We start from the raw sequence: 20309 nt of genomic DNA on the forward strand, positions 1-20309 counted from the left end.
CTGTGACTGTTAAAGATTTTATTGTACTGAGCTATTTCTCATGCACAGCACAGCCAGATTCTGAAGTTCTTTTGTAATAAGTATCAATTGGTCAATAAGTAATTGATGGTTACCCATTTATTTGTCCTCAGTACAGAATATGCAGCTTTGAATCAGTAGTACGATGTGTATACTTTAGACTCAACTGTGTCAGTTCACCCAAATTCTTTGTTTATAAAGAAATTGAATCACAAGTTCGTATATGTGGTCTAGAATTGAAAAACCCTGAAGCCACTGGAAAATAAATTCATCAAAGTAAAATCTCAGTTGTATGGGTTGGGTCTAATATAACTCAAATTTCAATAGGTCGCAGGTTTTAAGCGGCAGATGGCAGACACTGGGAAACTGAACACACTGTTGCAGCGAGCTCCACAGTGTCTTGGAAAATTCATTGAGATTGCAGCTCGTAAGAAGCGGAATTTCATTTTGGATCAGGTAGAAGCTTCAGTAAAAAATTGTTAAGGAATTTTGCTATAGGCTGTAATGTAGTAATTAAGTGGGATTAAAGTTATATTTTAATAGCAGTTGTTTCACTTACTGACTTAACGCGCGAAGTTGAGATGCTACTACAGATGCTTTTCTTCTTTGGGATGTGGGAGGAATAGTGTAACACTTTGATATGAGCTCGTTCGTAACTTTGCATTATGCAGCTTCTTTATATCCAGTTATTTGTAAACTTCAATGCAAGCTCTTGTAGAGGTGAAGTCTATACACCATAAGTTGACTTCCTTAACTCTTACAATGACAGCTACGTGTAGTAAGTTACTGCATTTTTTTCAGACAAATGTGTCTGCAGCTGCGCAGAGGAGAAAAATGTGCCTGTTTGCAGGCTTCCAGCGCAAAGCAGTTGTTGTTTGCCCAAAAGATGAAGACTACAAGCAAAGAACACAAAAGAAGGCAGAGGTGGAGGGAAAAGATCTTCCAGAGCATGCAGTTCTCAAAATGAAAGGCATGGAACATAATCCTATACTGTGTTTTAGGATGCTGAATATCTGCTTAAAGGATTAAGTAAACCTGAAATCTAAAAATTTACGTTATCTTAAACAGCTGTACTTAAACAAAACTGGAAGACTATTGTAACTTGTAGGACAACACTATATTGTGTTCCCTCTGCTGCAGTCCTTAACACTACTCATTTATGCTGATATGCTTCATGCAGATGCACAAAGCTGTCTTGGCATAAAGTGCCCTATTTAAGTGACATATTTGGCAGAAACTGATGTTCTGAGTGGAGGCTTATAAAAGAAAAAAAAAAAGCATAGGCAGAATGCTTTCAAGGTTTGGAACAGTACTGGTAACTCCATGGAGACCCTTTTATTTCTTTTGTCACTCTTACCTTTCTTTACTGCTCAAATTACGTAATTTTGTCCCTATGCTGAGAGAATGTTGGGGGTGGGAGGAAGAATGAGAGAAAGGTGGTTAAATACAGCTTGAATTGTAGCTGAATGGAGATGCTGAATACTCAGTGTTTTTGCAATTATAGGGAACTTCACACTGCCAGAGGTAGCAGAGTGTTTTGATGAAATAATCTATGTAGAGTTGCAAAAAGAAGAAGCTCAGAAACTCTTGGAACAATATAAAGAAGAAAGTAAGAAATCTCTTCCGCCAGAAAAGAAACAGAACACTGGCTCAAAGAAAAACAAGAAGAGCAATAAAAATCAGTTTAATAGAGGGCAGAGGGGGCGTGGAGGATTCAACATGCGTGGCAACTTCAGAGGAGGAGGTGAGACTAGAAATAAGCGTATGAATTTTGGGGATAACAGATACTTTTCAAAAATAAGAAAAAGAAAAGCTTGTCCTACGTGAATTGCAGCCATTATGTGGCAGTAACATAGATTTCGGCTCCAGTAAGTTCTTAATAGCCTGACCTTTAGTGCAAAGCTAATTTTCTGATGTGTAACTACTGAGGATCACAAAAAATTACACTGCTTGTGTAGTTTGAGGTACAGTTTAAGTTTTTACTGTCAATTTAGTGCTTCCTTGTGTCGAATGCTATATTAAGAGGGTATTTTGTACCCTTACATCACTTGGCCATCATGGAGAAAAGCTTATTTTGAAATCTTTGCATTGGAACTTTTGCAGTGAATTTTGGTATCTTGTTTTTTCACCTTCATTAAGAGTCTCTATTTTGAGCTGTTTTTTTTCTATGTGGGAAATACTTAAGACTTGACAGTTACTTGATTCGAGCAAACGTTTTCTCTGCAGTCCCAGGCAATCGAGGTGGATACAACAGGAGGGGAGGCAATATGCCACAGCGTGGTGGTGGAGGAGGTGGCGGTGGCGGCGGCAGCAGTGGTGCCATTGGCTATCCTTATCCTCGTGGCCCTGTCTTTCCTAGCAGAGGTGGCTACTCAAACAGAGGAAACTATAACAGAGGTGGAATGCCCAACAGGGGAAACTACAACCAGGTAATGCTTTTGATGGAGAAGTTACTAGTTGATACGCAGTATCTGGGTTAGTGTTCTGTTGTTGAAAGACTTGTTAGCTGTGGGTAATGGCAAGCTTGGTACACTTAGTTCCATAGCAAAAGATTTATCTTTCTAGCTAAGAGTACGTGCCTAGAGCTGTAAGAAGAGCTAACGCTGATGCAGTGGTTTCCTAGTAAGACTTCGTCCTGAGAAAGCTGAAGATTTTTAGGGTTTCTGTTCCATTGTAAGGCAGTTCATAGTCTGAGTTTCTGTGATAGTCTGTAGAGTTGCCCCATGCAGTTCATGCTTAAGTCTGGTTTATAATCCAACAGTTTGATTTTAACTAAAGCTGGGCACTGCTTTTGATACTGCAAAGTTGTGCAGAAGTCCATATAGGAATAGCTGTGCTAATAAGTTGTTTCCCCCACGGCCTCTTACCTACAATATCAGTAAGCGTTGTTTGACCTTAAGGTCAGAGTGTATCTGTGTTGAAGGTAAAGTCAGAGGCATTTAAAGAATTTTCTGAAAATAGCTCTGTAGAGTCTTTGTTTTGACATCCTGTATCAAACTGATCAAAGACATACTAGTTTCAGTCTTAAAACTGACACAGTATCAGTGAAAGTGCTTGAAAACTGTAATTTTGATTACTGAAGAGCCAGCAGATGGAGCCCAAGCTAATAAACATGACACAGGTTTGCCTAATACAAATAGGAAATGCAGTATTCTATCTACCAATATCAAGGAGTCTTTTGTACCATAGCTTTTATTTAAAGTTTTGTGACCTAACTCTTCTATTTTAAGTTGTATGACCCATATCCTTTTGTCCGATCAGATAACATCCTTGTAGCAACTACAGTCTTTCCTAACTAAAAATAGGCAAGCTCTAGTATTTTTAGTTGTCCTAGTGCAGTTTAGTAGCTGGATATAGGGTGAGTCAAAACTGGATTAGCCAGCTTTCCAGACCATTGGCAACAGTAGTCTGAGTCTGGGGTAAAACCACCAGCGCTAAACAGCCAAGTTTTAAGAAGCAGCTGCTTCAGACAGGCATTTGGTATTACGTTTTTGTTTTAACCCAGAGACCTGATACTGACATTTGAAAGATTGGGTATAGCATGTGATGTTTTGGTGGCAGTAGAAGAATTGGTGTTACTGTATTTCTAAAAAGCCTGTGTGGATGAGGTGGCTCAAAACTGTTGTCCTCTTGCAGAACTTCAGAGGAAGGGGGAATAATCGTGGCTACAAAAACCAATCTCAGGGCTACAACCAGTGGCAGCAGGGTGTAAGTAGTAATAACCAAATTTCTTCCTGTTAATTTGACCATCGGGTGTTTCAGAATGCTTAGAAATAAATGTGTAACCAACACCAGATAGCAGAATCTTCTAATGCCAAATAATATTATAAATAGTTTTCTCTGCAAAACTTAATCTGGCTTGATATATCGGGTATCAGCTATGGCTTATCGGTCTTAATGGCATGAAGTACTTGGCTGTATGTTACTACTGTGAAGTGAACGTAACCGCCTCCAGTTGTTTTGGAATTTGCTGCTATTTGAGAGGATTTTAATCTCAGGTTCCTGGAGAAGTTAGATATCTGTTTAAAAACTTTTTCTGTGAGGAGTGTGTTATGTGATAACACATTAAATTAACTATTTATCCATTTATTGCAGCAATTCTGGGGTCAGAAGCCATGGAGTCAGCATTATCACCAAGGATATTATTGAATACCCAAATAAATGAACTGATACATATTTCTCCCAAACCTTCACAAGAAGTCGACTGTTTTCTTTAGTAGGCTAACTTTTTAAACATTCCACAAGAGGAAGTGCCTGCGGGTTCCTTTTTTAGAAGCTTTGTGGGTTGATTTTTTTCTTTTCTTTTTTTTGTACATTTTTAATTGCAGTTTTAAAGTGATTCGTAAGAGAACCTCAGCATTGTGCACGATAAGAGAATGTGTCAGTATTTCAGGGTTCTACATTTTATCTGTAAAATGTGACTTTTTTTTTTACCACAACAAAAGTAAAACGTTGCTTTGTACCTGGTGTCTTTTTATTAAAGAATTTTCTCCTTTTTCCCCATTTACCCCAATTTCTAAGAAACAGTCGTGAGTCGTGTCACAATACGATCGAAATATGAGCAACCAGATTCGTGTGGAGGCTCCTTCGTAGCCCTCATGAATATATAATGTAAAGCTCCATATTACACTCCATCCTCTCTATAAAGCTTTTGGGTGGGGAGGAGGGAAGGGGGAGGTGAAAGTTTCTGGCAATAAACTAGGACTTTTTTGTAACATTTGGAATTCAATAAGATGGGGGTGAAGAGGAAACCTGGAGCTAAATAGTGAAGGTGGAGTGTATGTAGAAGCTCTTAAAGTTGTAAAACTTGGTTGCATTACTTGTGGAGGCTCAAACTTGTGAAGGTACACCACCATAATTTCTTTTCCATTTGTTCTGCATTTTGATTCTGAAAAGAAGCTGGCTTTGCCCATTTCTTATTAAACAAAACTTGTTGTAAATCCAGTTGTCTAATGGGATCTATATGAAGTTAGCTGTGTGTCTGTATAACTTCCCCACAAAATACTGTATACCTAGTGTGCTTGTAGTAGTTACTCCACCATTTTGTAAGCTAATGAAACTGTGAGTCACCCATTTTATATCTAATTTTTAATCATGTCGATTATCAAATGGGTGTATCTCCTTAGCCTGCTGATTTCTTTTCTCTTCAAAGAAAGTGGGTGGAGAAATTTAACTCTAGACGTTTGTTTGCAATAAAATAAATTCATTTTACTCTTGTTTTGGGATTGTTGCCATCAAGGTTTAAATCCCTTTAAGGCTATAAAGAGGAAGAGAATGTATGGAAGTGACAATGTTGGACAGTTCTGAACTCATTACTTTGTACATGCTGAAATACTTGTGTTTCTTTAAAAAGTTTCTTTAATAATCTAAACCAGTGGTTGCTCTGTTAGAGGTGTATCACGTGTATAATCTCACAGCTTAACGGTTACATGTGTAGGGCAGAAGTCTTCTGAGTTTCACTTGCATCATGTAAATCCACTTAATCTATTTATTGTAAAATAGAAACTAGGGAAGGAGTAGAGGAGGAAACCGCAGGGAATAGAGAAGGAGAGTTGTCACAGAATTAATCCTGGAGTTAAACAGAGCGCTTTAACTGCTGTTTTGTTCAGACTTACGCTTTTGTAAAACTGTAGTGATAATGTTAGCTAATAACTTACTGCATCTTAATGCCATGAGTCAGGGAAGAAACATAACTGTTCTAAGTTGGCCTGACAGTGTACATGTGAAGACATTGCTGCCAGCAGCTGGGAGTTGGGATTTGTGTGCCGAGTTCCTGTTGGCAGTGTACAGACTGCAGAGGCTTACCAGCAGCAGCGTAGACCTAGAGGCAGTGTAGTGTGCTTGAAACTTTCCTCAAATGTTAGTCAATTTCTAATAGTCCTTGAAAGTAACGATAAAGTTGTGTTGCTCTTCTAGCCTTTATAGCAGATGACATTGCATATTGACATTAAACATTAACAGCACCACCTTGTTAATACTGCTTTAAATCATCCCTTTACTTTGAACAAGAATAATGTAAGCTGTCTTTAAAGAAACATTATTTAATGAACTAGAAATACGAGAAATATAAACCCAACTCTGTTTTTGCTGAAATGGAATTTTCTTTACACTTGCAAAGAAAATCTTAGTGTAATTAAATCCCATCTCCCTTCTACCTTCCTCCTAAGAACCTAACACTTTGTATGGAGTGCTGATCCTTTGCTTATTTTGGTACTCTATAAAATTATATAGTCTTAAACTGAAATATAAGAGCCTACACTTACTATGTGCTTGTAAAGTTTGTATTTTAATGCAAAAGTCTGGGCTGTTTTCTTCTCTGTTCAACATGCGGTGTTAATGCCACAGTGGAGAGGAAGGGCTTTAAGTGGCTTACAATTGAAGCAGGAGTACATTTCAACTAAAAATACTCCTAAATGAAGAATATTGCCTTAAGGTGCTAACTGCTCTGTGTTTTCAGGTACAGAAGCCTAAAGCTTCTGCCATAAGTACCATCGAAGTACAGTTAGTTCAGAAACGTCATATGTGAGTTTAAATACTTGCCTTGCTCATGGCAGAGCAGGCCTTCATTTGTGTGAGGTTTTGTTCAGCCTGGGTTCATCCACAAAGGAAAATTTCCTTCAGTTTATCTTAGCAGTAGTTACTGCTAAAAGGGAGATTTATATTTATTTTCACATAATTTGTTGACCTAGAATATCACTACTCTTGTGAAAAACTTCGATTTCCATTTATTCCCCTGAAAATGCCTGGTAACTTAGTAGCATCAGTGCAAAGAAAGCACAGCTGCATGTTGTCAGCATGGGAGGGCTGAACCATCTGTCATATTGAGTAACTTCACAGCTTATAAGGACTTGTTTACAGGAGAGGTGCCTGTGTTCCAGCAGCCGTGGTGCTGGCAGGGGTGTAGCACGTTGCTCGTGGCATATAACACTGTGGCAGGAGGGTGGTGAGGATGTGGCCTCCTTGTAATGCAGCCCAAACCTGGAGCGCCTGGGCTACAGCTCCATGGCAGTGGGGGCCTCAGCAGCAGGGCTGTGCTTCTGCCTGTGTCCTGCAGCCCGGCCTGAGGCCTGCTCACATCTCGCTGCTGCTGTGGCTATGGCTGCTGGCTGCTCTACTGTGGAGCCGTGTCTAAGAGGCTGAGCTGGAGACTAGGCAGAAAGCTTCCATTCGGAAAGCAAAGCCAACAAATACTTCTGTTGTCTTTGAACCTCTGTGTGCAGCAGATGCTAGGACACACAGGGTATTCCCCTTGTGGGCATTCCCCTCGTGCCCTGCTGTTGGCACAAGGCTGTGTCCTTGGGGCTCCACGACTACGCATTCTCAGGTTACCTGAGGATGGGCTCTTACCTGTGGGATGTCAAATTCTAGCTTACTCTCTGTAACTCCCTGTGAGAGCCCTGCCCTCAGAGACAGACCCTACTGCAAGGAGCCAGCCTTGCTCATGTGCTGGGCTGCTTGGGAAGTACTGGGCAGTGGCGTCTCCGTGTGGTGGAGCCTATGTGCCTGGTGCCTATGGCAGAATAATTTCTGATTGGCTAAAACATTCCAAAATTGCCCTTCACCCTTAACACTGCCCCATTTTTTCTGATGGTGGAATCAACTAAACCAGAATTCTGGCAATGCTGTGTACAGTCTGTGCCACTGAGATTTAAAAAAGTATTGGTGGCATAAGCTGCTTTTTTTTAAATCTCCTTCTATGCCACTATGTTTTTAATAGAAACAGCTGATGAAGTCATCTTTTACGACGTGGAGGTTTCCTTCTCCATGACCCTTTGGAAAACTAGGCCAATGCTTTGTGAAAGTGCAGCTGCAGGCTGAGCCCTGAGCTGTCTGGCTGAGTTACAGATGGAGGTACTGAAGGACTTCCACAGATGTTCCACAGCCACATCTGAGACTCTCACAAGCAAAAAAGTGCACGCACACACACAGTTATGCAGCTTGCACTGCTTTGGCCCTGAAATGCTGCACAGGGTGGGGACAGATGCAGGACAACCCAAAACTCCGACCGCATAACTGAGAGCACTGTCCAAATATGTCTTAAACTCTGGGACTTGGGGTCGTGCCCACTGCCTTCTGGTGCAGAACCGTCCCTAACCCCCACTGCCCCCCCCAACGCAGCTCCATGCCGTTCCCTCGGGCCCTGTCGCTGTCACACAGAGCAGAGCTCAGCGCTGCCCCTCTGCTCCCTGTGAGGAGCTGCAGCCGCCATCAGGCCTCCCCTCAGCTTCTCTGCTCTGGACTAGCAAACCCAAGGGCCTTGGCCGTTCCTCACGCACCTTGCCCTACAGACCTTACATCTTCGTAGCCCTCCTTTGGACACACTCTTGTAGTTTTATGTCCTTACGTTGTGGCATCCAAACCTGCACCCAGTGCTGGAGGCAGCCAGGAAAGCAGGGCCCGGCCACCATCGGACTGTGTGTGACTCTCGCCTTCATTTGCTTTTCTGCCAGTGCTGGGAGTGGCAGGAAGTTTCAGCAGTCAGCAAACTGCTGCATAAACTCAGAATCAGCTTAAAAAGATAGTTGCTAAATGCTTAACACATTGTAAACTTCAAGAGGGAACAAACAAAGGCAAGTGTAGGAAACCTGTAACGCAGTCATTCACACTGTGTGCTTTCTGTCCCTGCACACAAGCTACCTTACAGCAAGTTTTTGTTCCATTTCCTGCTTCAGTACATAATCTTTGATCTGCAGGATCACTTAGGTGCTAAGTTATTGAAATCGAAACTATTTTCAGACATAGAAAAATATTATGACGTGGTAGCGCAGGAAAGATGCGCCAAACAGTGATGGTGGATCAGACAAGGCCCTCACTGGGACACCACTGACATGGGATACAAAAGCAGGTATTTCTTTTCTGATCTGTACCTGGCCTTAGTTTATGTTACATTAGCCTACATTAGCACTTCTAGAGCTCTTTGCTTACAGAGTTTTCCCTAAGTTCTAACAAAAACTCTCACTGGATGTGTGGAGATGTGTGCCTGGGGGGAGCAGTGTGGAGTGCTAGCTCTGAAACAGTGTGGGTGCCTGCAACAAACTCAAAAGTAAGAAGGTTCAGCAGTACCAAGAACTCCCTGAAAGAAGTCCTTAGTTGTAATCACGTGCTTGAAGTACTGCTAATTGCTTACAAGGTGAGGGACACAGGAAGATTAAGTTCTCTTTTCTTCCAGCCTTCCTGTATGCCACTTATGGCACGGGCTGGACTTGCATTTGGGCCGCACTGAACTTTCAGCTTTGCGGGGCTGGTGAGTGAAGTTGATAAGATAAGCTCTTGTGTTATAAAAGGACTTTTGCCTTTGTGGTAAGAAGGTAGTAAAAGAGGAGGGGGAGAGGTAATTAGTAGGACTTGCAGTATTTTTTCTGAGGGACTTGCAGCTCGTTCACATCATGAGAAAAAAAAACAGACTGGGAAATCATTGAACTAGCTGAGGTGGGGCCACACGCAGCAGCAGCACGTGCAGGGTGTGAGTGGTGGAGCTACGTAACCAAAGCCCGATCTGCACTGTGCATGTTTGTCTGTTCTGCTGTGTGGTCCCTGCTGCTGTCAGCACACCCACGGGGTCCTGGGGCCTCCAGCACAGCCTGGGACTTCAGAGATTTGATTCTCTGAAACTGAACTGGGCATTCTTTGGGTGAGTGGACCCCTGCGCTGCCTCAGGTTTTGTGGGTTCTCTGAGTTGCAGAAAATGTTCACAAGAGCCCTCCAGAGATGCTGTCCATCCATCCATTGAAGCTGCACAGGTAGCAGTACTCAGTCAGGGCAGATGGGGCTTCATCTAGCAGAATCTTGAAAACCTGCAAGGACAGAGACCACACAACCTGTCTAGGCAACCCATTCGCATCCTGTGCCACTCTCTTAGTAAGTAAGAAGTTGCCTGGCCTATTGCCTGGCCTGAAGCCCCTGCTGCATCATCTCCCACTACCAAGAGGAGTGTGGCTGCCCTACCAATAATTCTGGCCAGTTATTAGATCACCCCATAGTCTGTTCCTCCTCAGAATAATCCAGATTCTTCCACCTTTCTTCCAGTACCCTCCATGTTTTCAACAACCTCATTGATCAGGAGGCCCAAAAATGGACAGCAGTATTGCACACAACATCATGCACTGCGAGATAATCACAGAATGGTTTGGCTTGGATCTTAAAGCCCACCCAGCCCTAACCCGCTGCTGTGGGCAGGGCTGCCCCCCACCAACTCAGGCTGCGCAGGGCCCCATCCAACCTGGCCCTGTGTGCCTCTAGAAATGAGGCACCCACAACTTATCTGGGCAGCAGTGCCAGTGCCTCACCACTCTCTGAGTAAACAATTTCTTCCTAACATCTAACCTGAATCTTTCCTCTTTTAGCTTCAAGCCATTCTGCCTTTTCCTATCACTATCAGACCATGTAAAAAGCTGGTCCCCCTCCTGTTTATAAGCTCCCTTCAAGTACTAGAATGCTGCAATGAGGTCTCCTTGGGACCTTCCCCAGGCTGAACAAGCCCAGCTCTGTCAGACTTTCTTTGTAGGAGGGAGAGGTGCTCCAGCCCTCTCATCATCTTCATGGCAACCTCTGGACCTGCTCTAACAGGGGCAGGTCCCCTGTGCTGGGGCCTCAGACCTGGATACAGTACTCTAGATGGGGCCTCACAAGGGCAGAGTAGATGGGGACAATGATCTCTCTCACCCTGCTGGTCCCCTCCTCTTATGATGCAGCCCCTTGATTTGTTGGCCACCTGCTTCCTGACATAGCCCAGCTTGATATGCCCTGTTTGCAACAAATACACTGTTCGCCCATATCCAACTTGGCATCCACAGTAAGCACTATCCATACAGCAGAGCTGCTGTACACAGCAGCCTCTGTTGTACACTCCTGTATAAGCAGCTTTCCTGTTATAATAATAAGAGTAATAATAACAGTAATTTGTATTCATTAAGTCATTAAATAGTAAGTCAAGCATCTAAGAAATAAATATTAGACATAACTTGTGCAAGTTAAATGTCTTGTGTATTTTCTCTGTTTGCTCTGGGAGACCTCAGAGGAAGAGGCTACGATAGAGCAATAAAAACTATTTTAGTACTTGCATATCAACGACCGTAACAGTTAAACGTTACAAAATGCATTTGGGCTCCAGAAGGCATTCTTCCAGGCACGGCCTTTGCAGGAAATTGCCTGTTCACAGGGAAGGGGAGGATCTCAGAGGAGCACAAGACAGGATTTCAGTGCTGGAGCTGAAGGGTTCAGTGTGATACCTGGCTGCCACAGCAGCCACCTTCTCCGAAGCAGTGAGATGAAATGGGTGACGGTAACCTGGCACTCAGGTCTGCTGGGTGCCGAGGGACTGAGAAAAACCTGTGACCTGCTAGTATGGAGCCAGGCGTGGAGGCCGCGTGGTAGGAGCAGAAAGCGGACAGACTGCAAAGTCTCTGGCAGCTCCCGGACATTCCTCAGGCAGGGGCTGCTACTATTGCTTCAGCAGCAGCTTGGCTCAGCCCTGGGATATTTATGTGGCTCCATGGTTTGGCAGCCTGCCACTGCTTTTCTTTTCTTTTCTTTTTTTTTTTTTTTTTAAAGAAACGGCCATGAAAGGGAAGTGATGGATTCCAAGAGTTTCTTTCAGCAGACTACTGAAGCAAATGAAAAGTTTTCAGGAATTAGCTTGCTTTTATATCTAGTTACTGCCTTGGAAAGTACATTATATGGCACTGAATATAAGCATCACTATCTTGTTCCAAAACAAAACATGAAAATCGCACTACTGAAAGCAACTGAAGGCTGGTGGGGGAAGGGAGCAAATGGTCTCCCCCCAAGCAGCAGCTGTGTCTCCTGAGTTTCAGTTAGTATGGATCCCACTGGGGATGCCTGGTAGATGGAAGACATTTCTGCTGTATTGGTAATAGAACTCTCCTGCATTCTGTGAGTTTTGCCACCACACCAAGAGTATGCAATGTAATAAAGATCTGTCATTTGTTGCATGCCATAACCTTGCAGTTCTCAGGGACTGGAGCATGGATGCAGGCGTGCATATTGGACACAGACACAGAAAAGCAAACACATCAAAACGCTCAGTCTTGATTAGGTTGCATTAACTAAACTCAGCTCCACTTTTGACCTATTAGTTCTTTATTCTCCAGATTAAAAAATCAGAAGCTCATCATTTTCACCTTCTGAACATACTGTAAAACCTTGTTTTGATCAGTTTTCCAAGGTAATTTTACCTTCAACCTTTTATTATTAATCACCAAGCTCCTGCCATAAGCTACAGAATACAGGTATGAGAGAAGCATGGGAATTAATCTACTGAGCTGGGGTAATTCTTTTACTTTGGAACTCACTAATGCTTCATTCTTACTCCCTTGAAAAAGTCATCCTACCAAAAGCCAGAGTCATTTATCAATGACACCAAGTGGCCTTTCCTTCACAGCACTCTCGATCTTGGGTTGGGTGGTAACAAACAGCCTGGAAATCTGCAAAATGAATGGAGAAATCAAAGCCATCATCTCCTACAAATCTCTGTTTGGGTAAAGCTGTAATTGACAACTTCGGAATGACAGTTGTAATTGCCTCTGCTGTCAACTAAAACATTTTAATTCTTGGCTTTTGAGTCTTTCGCAATTTTTTGGTGGCTAAAGCATTACCTCTGCTATAGAGAAGAGTGCTGGAGAGTAGTGGCAATCTGATTACACACAATTCTATTACAGAGCTGGCAATTCACCTTACTTAGATTGCCATATTTCTGCCTGTTACCTTGACAGTGACTCCTCCCTGGAAGGTTTGGAGGGTATGACCCCTTGTGTGGTGTGCTCCTGTCGCTGCCAGGAGCTCTGAATGCAATCCTGCTGGAAGAGGGCTGGTGAACACCAAGAGAGTCAGTAGCACAAGCAGCACGATGAGTAAGGCGTGCAGGAACTGAAGATGCCGCAGGCCCATTTATGTACTTTGGTGGCACTTTAGATTGCCTTAAAGTAGGGAGACTTTGTGCATGGTCAACTCTCAGTGCATTCCTTCTCTGCTGTTGTAGACCCATCCCTTTCACATCAGCTAAATTCTTCTCACAGCTTCCTTTTCTACCCCCTCTCTCCATTCAGCAAAAGCTCCGACTTTTTGTTAGCTCTGTTTTACCCCAGCTTTAAATAATGAAACTCAAACATGTTAGCCAGACTGCTGCGTATTACCACTTATCCCATTTTTTTCTGCTAACATTTGTGTGAAACACACTCATTTTATATTTTGTAGTAATGTGAATAGCATTAGGCTGGTGATCTAAGCAATGCAGATACATCTATGTAGAATTTAACAGTTAATGGCCAGAATTACTAATACTGTAGCTAAGCAGCCATAGGGGTAGTAGTCATAACTACAGTAGCACAAAACAAGAGCCAAATAACACTGGAGATAATCTAATCCTGCTGTCTGCTCCTCATCGTGGTCACAGTACTTAATCATTTTGAAAGATGCCCTTACATGCATGCTACCTTCTTTCCTGTCAGTACAAAACCACATTCTCTTCTTTCTCAACAACTGATGATTTTTGCCTAAAAGTAAACTTTAATCCAGACGTTTTTGTCTTCTCCCAAACTGAATTATGACCTCACAGCAAGAAGACCCCTGCTTAGGTTGCAGTTCCTTTTCTTAGTCAGATAGGAAAGAATTCAACCATGTATTAAAATAGGAGCATGCGCTAAGTACTCGCTCAGTTTCCTACAATCACTCCAAGGGCTTTATGATGCAATGCCTCCTACCTGATCCAAAGAGAAGGAGCACCTCTCCCCTCACAGCACAAAATTAGGAGTAACACTTTCTCCTGTAAATTAGAGCTAAATACGAGGCAAATTCCAAGCTTGAATTCTCCAGAGAAGGTAGTGTTTCACTGTGATAACTCAAGGTCTCTGGGGACTTTTTAATACCAATTACTGAACTGAAAGTTCTCCATAAAACTTATCTTCATTCTTTCACATCCTCCAGAAGAAACAAGAGGAACAGGGTACAAATAGAAATGGTAAAGAATGCAAATTTGTTTTCTTCTTCTATGAGGCAAATCCATAAAGCGTTCCAAAAGTTGAATTATCTTTGTTTTAGCAGCACGTTGGTTTAGTGCTCTGACATATACTTCCAAATTGACAGAGCCCATTCTGCTGCTTACAGCTGGACATCCCCGCCCCCACCAACCTGAGTCACAAACTCTCTCAAACTAAGTCCAGGGAAATGCTTATAACGTAATATACTATAAGTCATTTTGTGAAAACCCTGAATATACTCTTCACTATATAGACACAAGCATGCAAACAAAGACATACTACACCATCATTCATATTCTTGTCAGTACGCAATTAGAGCTAACACTATTTTCAAATAAGACAATTAAGATACTTTCTATGAAAGTATATGTCTATATTTCTTTTAACTGAAGATTTACAGTGACGTATACTAATGGTGTGCCTTTTTAGATGAACCATCACCACTTATAAATCACATCAATTGTTGTTCTACCAATTGTAACAAAATGTCTTAAGAATCTTCTTCAGTGAAGTTAAAAAAAATGTTACATAAGTATGTGAGATTCCTCCTGAAGTGATTTTATTCTTAATTTTGCACAGATGGAACAAAGATGGAAATTCAGCTTCACAGTCTCTAAATTATTTCAAGTTACGGAAGCTACTGATATCTTCCACTTTGCGCAAGCAAAGCACTCACCTACTGCTTAAATATTCCCGTTTTCCAAATGCTACACTTAGCAGCAGCACTTCAAGATGCATTTATTCAGAACAGCTGATGAAAATATCTTGCATTTAAACGAGATGAAATTAGAACTTTGCTTTGTTTGTAAGTTAAAGCAGTCCCCAAATGTTGTCATTAATTCTCTGAGACTGCACAACACAGCATCAATTGCCAAATGTTTAACAAGTCAAAAACAAGGAGGTCATCGCTAACTGTGTACACAGTCACATACATACATACATGAAACAAAGGCTTATATACAGATTTAACAAATTCACTCCGAATTTCTTATTTAAATCTTCTAGGAAAAACAGCATGATTTATCAGTTTCAGTTATCTGACATACTTACAGGGCACACTGCCATTTTTGGACCACCTTCTCTCAGCGCTGTATTACAGCACCTATACAGATTCCCCTACAGTAGGACTACGAATTGCTTCTTTCATTGCCAGTTTGTTTTTTTTCTGGATCAAAAGAACTGCCTTCAAATAACATTTTGTTTCTCATTCCTTCTTTAAGCATTCTTTGCCGAATCCTCTGTTGGGCTAAATTGTACCTGCAGTAAAACCTAGAAAGGGAGACAAAAAGAAAATGGGATTCACTCTTTTCTGTGTCTGACAGTATCAAATCAGTGTTATTCAGCCAGCTGAAAAGTTGAAACTGTACATACATAGCAGACTTCATCATAAAATAACGCTTAAAGAAAATACCAAGATACCTGATATTTCTTTAAGGCAAACATTACTTAGCCATTGAGAAGGAGAACATACAATTCCAATGGAGAATTCTCAGTTTTATAGTTCAGACCTTGACCTCACACACATTTAGTATCCTGCCTTTATGATCAGGACAGAAGAAAAACAACCAGTTGTTTTTTGTTTGTTTTCCTTAGTATACAGAAATAAGAATTCAGAGATACTGAATTTTTTTCCCTTAAAAAAAAAAATATCTGCAGAAGAAAGTAGAGGATAGTTTGCTAGGCAGGTTATTTTTGGTGTTTCAAAAACAGTGGGCAAGGTCACACAAGGATTGCATGATACAAAGCAGCCAACAAAGGTCTGCCAAAATTTAAGGAGCATTTTACATACCAGTATCCTAACATTGTGCAAATAAAGCCACCGACTGCAAAGTCACAAGATCTTCTAACTCTACCTGAAACAAAGACAAAAATGCTCAAAAAATTAGAGAAATAACTTGGGGGACTTCCCATTATTCATAAAGTCTAACAGAAAAAATGAATGAATTTATCTTTACGAATCAACACATGGGAAGATACAGAAGGTGTACTTACTAGAAGTACTTACTAGTTGCTAAAAAGTGTCCAAGACCCACAACTAAAGATCCCAGAGAGCCATACAGCACTGATTCTCGTGCACATGGGACATTTTTAACATCAAGAAATCCTAGGAGTTTGAAGGACTATAAGGAGAAAAAAAAAAAACCACAAATTAATATTTCAATGAAAAAATGACTTTGGTAGACTTCTACCATGCCAATTTCACACTAAAACTGACTCATCTTAGCAGTCAACAATAAACACTGGAGGATTCTTTGCTTCCAAGGCTCTATTTATATTTGAACAAAAACAACTTATAGGTGAACATGCACAGCTCCATCGAGAATTGTTAGGAAAGAGTTAGCAATTGATTTATCATTTGCTCATTTTGTACATCATTTGTTATAACCCTGGTGATCTATCATTCCTATTAAAAATTATAAAGGAACTACTTCACTTCTTCCTTTATATTTCCTCCCTTAGAAAGAGAAGAGAGAAAACCCACAGGAACCCAGTTCTTTTGTCCAAAACCAACCCACATCAGGACAGACAGGTAAGGTCACGACCAACCAGGTAAGGTTATGCTGTGTCATTTTAATAACTGAAAAAGTAAATGTGTTTAAAAATAAATTTAAAAAAAAACTGAAAGAAATTACCAGAAAAGATGCAGATACCAGAGAATCTTATACTGAACAAAGAATAAAAACATCATTCTTATCCTAATCCTATGTATTGGCACAACTTGCTCAGATAAATTCCTCTGTATACCACGCATGGGTTCTTAAATGAACCTACTGGTAAAAATTACTCAAATTAAGCCATACGCTCTTTCCAATTATAACCCACACTGACTTTTATATGTCAATTTTCTATTTAACCTTCAAATGGCAATTACATGTGGCATTCATAAACACAACTGTGAACTGACAAATCCGTTTTTAATTTCACAGATGCTTACACTGGCTTCAGCACACTCTAAGTCTCCTAATTTGAAAACCACTTGAATCTCTCACCCGATAGACATCCTCACAGGTGCACAAAACCTGAAATGGGAAACTACCTCTATACAGGCCTCCAAGCAACACGGTCAGAACGCTGCCCAGAGAGGCTATGGATGCCCCCTCCCTGGAAGCATGCAAGGCCAGGCTGGATGGGGCTCTGAGCAACCTGGTCTGGTGCAACTTCTAGCAAGGGGGTTGGAACTAGATCATTTCAAGGGTCCCTTCCAACCTAAACCATTCTATGATTCTATTAACTAGAATAAATCCACTCTTCTTTCTTCTCATTCGTCTGCTAGATTTTGAAGATGGAATGCTGCAGAAAGCCACGTGGGAAGGGCCGGCAGCTCTGGAAAGAGGTCAGCATCACTGTGACACAGCGTGGCTGCGCTAACAGGGACGCAGGCATGTGCCAGCAGCTGGATTTGTGGGCGGGTAAGGGAATCCCCACCAATAACCGTGCCTGTGTCCTCTGTGGACAACCATCCAGCCGTTCAACGTAATCCCTGCGCACATGTGAGACAGAAGGGATTTGGTCTATATCGGTCTAATCTCCTAATGAATAATTTCAAGGGCTCCCTTATGGAAGAGGTCATCCGATACACTGCCGTTGTGTACCAGGAAGGTACGGTGCTACATCTGTGCTGCATGAGGCACCCTTTTAAAATAGTCCTTCACCTGTTGCCGTACTGAAATCATCCGCTGCGGCTCCAGCCACTGATAACTGCTGGGGACACAAGAGCTCGAGCGGCACGGCAGCTTCACCCAAAAAGAGAAGGCCCGGCAGAAGAGCAGGCAAAAAAAAAAACAGACAACCAAAAACCCCAAAACAGCAACAACCAATCCCCCCAAAACCACGCAGCCCTTCCCGACGCGGTTCCATTCAGCCTCCCGCTCCGCCCCGATCCCCGCTCTGATCACGGCGCAGTGACCGCGCTCCACATCCCGCTCAACAACCGCTTCCTCAGCACTCAGAGCCTCAGCCGAGAGCCGGCAGCGGAGCGGAGCGAGGCGAGAAACACCCGCCGCTTTCCATTACCTTCCCCGGCTCAGAGTCGCCCTCGCCCGCCATGCTGCGACAGCGCCGCGCCGGCCGCGCACCACCGAGAGCGGGCTGGGGCCGCGTAGAGCAGGCACGAGGAGCGGCCGCTCTAGCCGCCGCGTCTCTATGGTGCCCGCGCGGGGAGAGGGGGCGGGCGGGAGCGCCGGCGCCATTTTAGGTCTAGCGCTGAGATTCCAGCAAAATCCTTTGTTCGGTGAAATGGGTCACGGAGCAGGGGGCGCGCGCGCGTGCTCGCACCTAGAGGGCGGGGGCACGCGGGCGCGCAGCGGGAAGGGAGCGAGGGCGGCGCTGGCGTCCGGCCCGACCTTCTCTACGGCGCACCTCCGCCCGGTGCGGCCGGCGGCAGAGTCCCCCGCGCCCCGTCCCCGCTACGCGCAGGGCAGCCCGTTCTCGCTGCTAGCGCTGCTAGCGCTTCCTGGCGCGGCCCCGCCGCTGCCCTGCGCTGCTACCCGAGCTGTGCTGCTTGGCGGTGCCGCGTACCGCCCGCCCTGCCGCCCTTAGCGGGCCGCTCGCTTTATTGTCGGTGTTTGTGACGGGACGGGACGAGCACACGCGCAGCTCTTAGCGCCCTGCGCCGACTCGCTCGTGCCCTCGGTCCTTTGTGCAGAGGGAGGGTGACGCGGCTCCCCGTGCCTCCCCCTGCCTTTGCTGTACCATAAATCCTCGAGTAGAGGCCCCCCGCCGTCCCGCGGCTTGAGGCCCAGCCCCAGCCGGGCGAGCGGCCGAAGGAGCGGGGCAGGGCTGAGGAGCGACAGGAAACGTGGCAAACGCTGCGGAGCGCACGGGGGGAGAAGGCAGGCGGCTCGGGCTGCCCGTACCTCTGCCGTAGCCGGCAGCTGGGGCGGGCTGAGGGCGCCGGGCAGGGCGGTGACGCAGTGCAGGAGGGCATCGAGAAATGGTAGATTGGGGAGGACGGGGATGAATTGTTCCAGTAAGTGCTTTTGAAAGAGGCCTCGTTTGGCTCGTTTACAACTAAATCACACGTGTAATTACACACTGGGGGTAAAAAGTTGGCCTCCTACAAATAATGCCTCAGACGTATAATTTTTCTTGCGGTAAGATCTGAAAAGGTAAATTGTAGAATCGTAGAGTCGTAGAACGGTTTGGGTTTGAAGGGATCTCAAAGCCCGCCCAGCTCCAACCCGCTGCTGTGGGCAGGGCTGCCCCCCAACAGCTCAGGCTGCCCAAGGCCCCGTGCAGCCTGGCCTTGAGTGCCTCCAGGGATGGGGCATCACAGCTTCTCTGGGCAGCTGTGCCATTAGCTCTCTGCCCTATGAGTGAACAACAACTACCTAACATCTAGCCTAAATCTCCCCTCAAATAGCTTCGAGCCATTCCCCCATTGTCCTGTCACTTACTACCTGTGTAAAAAGTTGATTTCTCTCCTATTTATAAGCTCCTTAAAGTACTGGAAGGCCACAGTAAGGTCTCCCTGGAGCCTTCATTTTTTTGGGGCTGAACAAGACCATCTCTTAACCTACCTCCATAAAGAGAGGTACTCCAGCCCTCTCATAATTTCTGTGGCCCTCCTCTGGGCCAGCTCCAACAGCTCCAAATCTTAGTGTATCAGCAAACAGGTACTGATACAGGTCCCTACCTCCTAAGTAGTGAACCACACCGTAGGTTCAGTTTAGGGCTTTTTATATCTCAGCTTTGAAGTAAAACAAGGATGAAAGATGTGAAATACTGCTCTTTCATTTAAAATAAATAGTGTGTTTTGAAATACATTACTTTTGTCTGTGGACTTAGATATCTTCAGACCTTTTATAATAGTTGTATTATGGATGTATTTTGTTCTTTATGTTGAATAGAAGAGAATAGAATAGGTCTTTTGCACTCAGTGGAATTCAAGTTTGTTTGAACATTATGTTTTCAGGATTCTGGAAACAATGTCCTTTTACACAGAATGAATTTTTGTATATCACTGGCTGAAAAACGCTGTTCTACATTTGCGTAGACTGCTTGAAACCTTTGATTGATAGGTCAGAAACAGTTCTCAATCCTTCCCACTGGTTCCAAATCTATAATTGTTTTATTATCTCTGTAGCCACGAGATCATGCTCAGAATTCATGGAACGAACAGATCCAATACATCTACAATTTTGAAAGGATGAGGAAATCTCTCTAGAACGGTGAGTTGTTAAATCTTTTTATCCATAATGTAATTTATATATGTACAAACATAGGATATTTACTATAATAAAATGTGGAAAACAAAATAATTGGCATAACCTCTTCTTGGCAGTTGTAATATGTTTT

At 43.4% G+C, this 20309-nt stretch overlaps 2 protein-coding genes across 10 annotated transcripts in view; one reads left to right on the plus strand and one right to left on the minus strand.

Moving 5' to 3' along the window:
- Positions 1-20309, plus strand: part of HNRNPU (heterogeneous nuclear ribonucleoprotein U) — a 44603-nt gene that overhangs the window by 8333 nt on the left and 15961 nt on the right. For 2 of the 7 annotated variants that reach the window (XM_090135331.1, XM_031592859.2), the window contains exons 9-16: positions 346-474; positions 820-988; positions 1523-1762; positions 2245-2447; positions 3655-3726; positions 4114-8863; positions 16473-17612; positions 20098-20182. In XM_090135331.1, the coding sequence (XP_089991457.1) occupies positions 346-474; positions 820-988; positions 1523-1762; positions 2245-2447; positions 3655-3726; positions 4114-4167 (867 nt within the window). In that variant the 3' untranslated portion in view covers positions 4168-8863; positions 16473-17612; positions 20098-20182. The remainder of the gene's footprint in view (positions 1-345; positions 475-819; positions 989-1522; positions 1763-2244; positions 2448-3654; positions 3727-4113; positions 8864-16472; positions 17613-20097; positions 20183-20309) is intronic. The other 5 variants (XM_090135329.1, XM_090135326.1, XM_090135327.1 and 2 more) reach the window with 5 other exon arrangements.
- COX20 (cytochrome c oxidase assembly factor COX20) lies at positions 8806-18341 on the minus strand. Of its 3 annotated transcripts, none has more exons than XR_016464169.1 (5): positions 18027-18341; positions 16018-16132; positions 15802-15865; positions 15063-15281; positions 8806-9812 (listed from the first exon to the last, which is right to left on the minus strand). XR_016464169.1 is itself a non-coding variant. In XM_031592832.2 (4 exons), exons 1-4 carry the CDS (start codon positions 18057-18059, stop codon positions 15140-15142), a joined length of 354 nt encoding a protein of 117 aa, XP_031448692.1. In that variant the 5' UTR covers positions 18060-18341; the 3' UTR covers positions 14550-15139. The 3 variants fall into 3 exon arrangements, 1 of the variants encoding a protein (XP_031448692.1); XR_016464168.1 differs by lacking the exon at positions 8806-9812 and adding an exon at positions 10620-12461; XM_031592832.2 differs by lacking the exon at positions 8806-9812 and having other exon boundaries at positions 14550-15281.

This window comes from Phasianus colchicus, chromosome 2, assembly GCF_987193195.1.
Source record: "Phasianus colchicus chromosome 2, bPhaCol1.hap1.1, whole genome shotgun sequence".
NCBI lineage: Eukaryota > Metazoa > Chordata > Aves > Galliformes > Phasianidae > Phasianus > Phasianus colchicus.

Excerpts from the sequence above, each read along its gene's own strand:
- COX20 (XM_031592832.2), bottom strand. The coding sequence starts at position 18,059 with ATGGCGGGCGAGGGCGACTCTGAGCCGGGGAAG. Across the intron at positions 16,133-18,026 it reads GCGACTCTGAGCCGGGGAAG|TCCTTCAAACTCCTAGGATT; the intron begins GTAATGGAAAGC and ends TTCTCCTTATAG. Across the intron at positions 15,282-15,801 it reads TGCACAATGTTAGGATACTG|GTTTTACTGCAGGTACAATT; the intron begins GTATGTAAAATG and ends CTCCCTTTCTAG.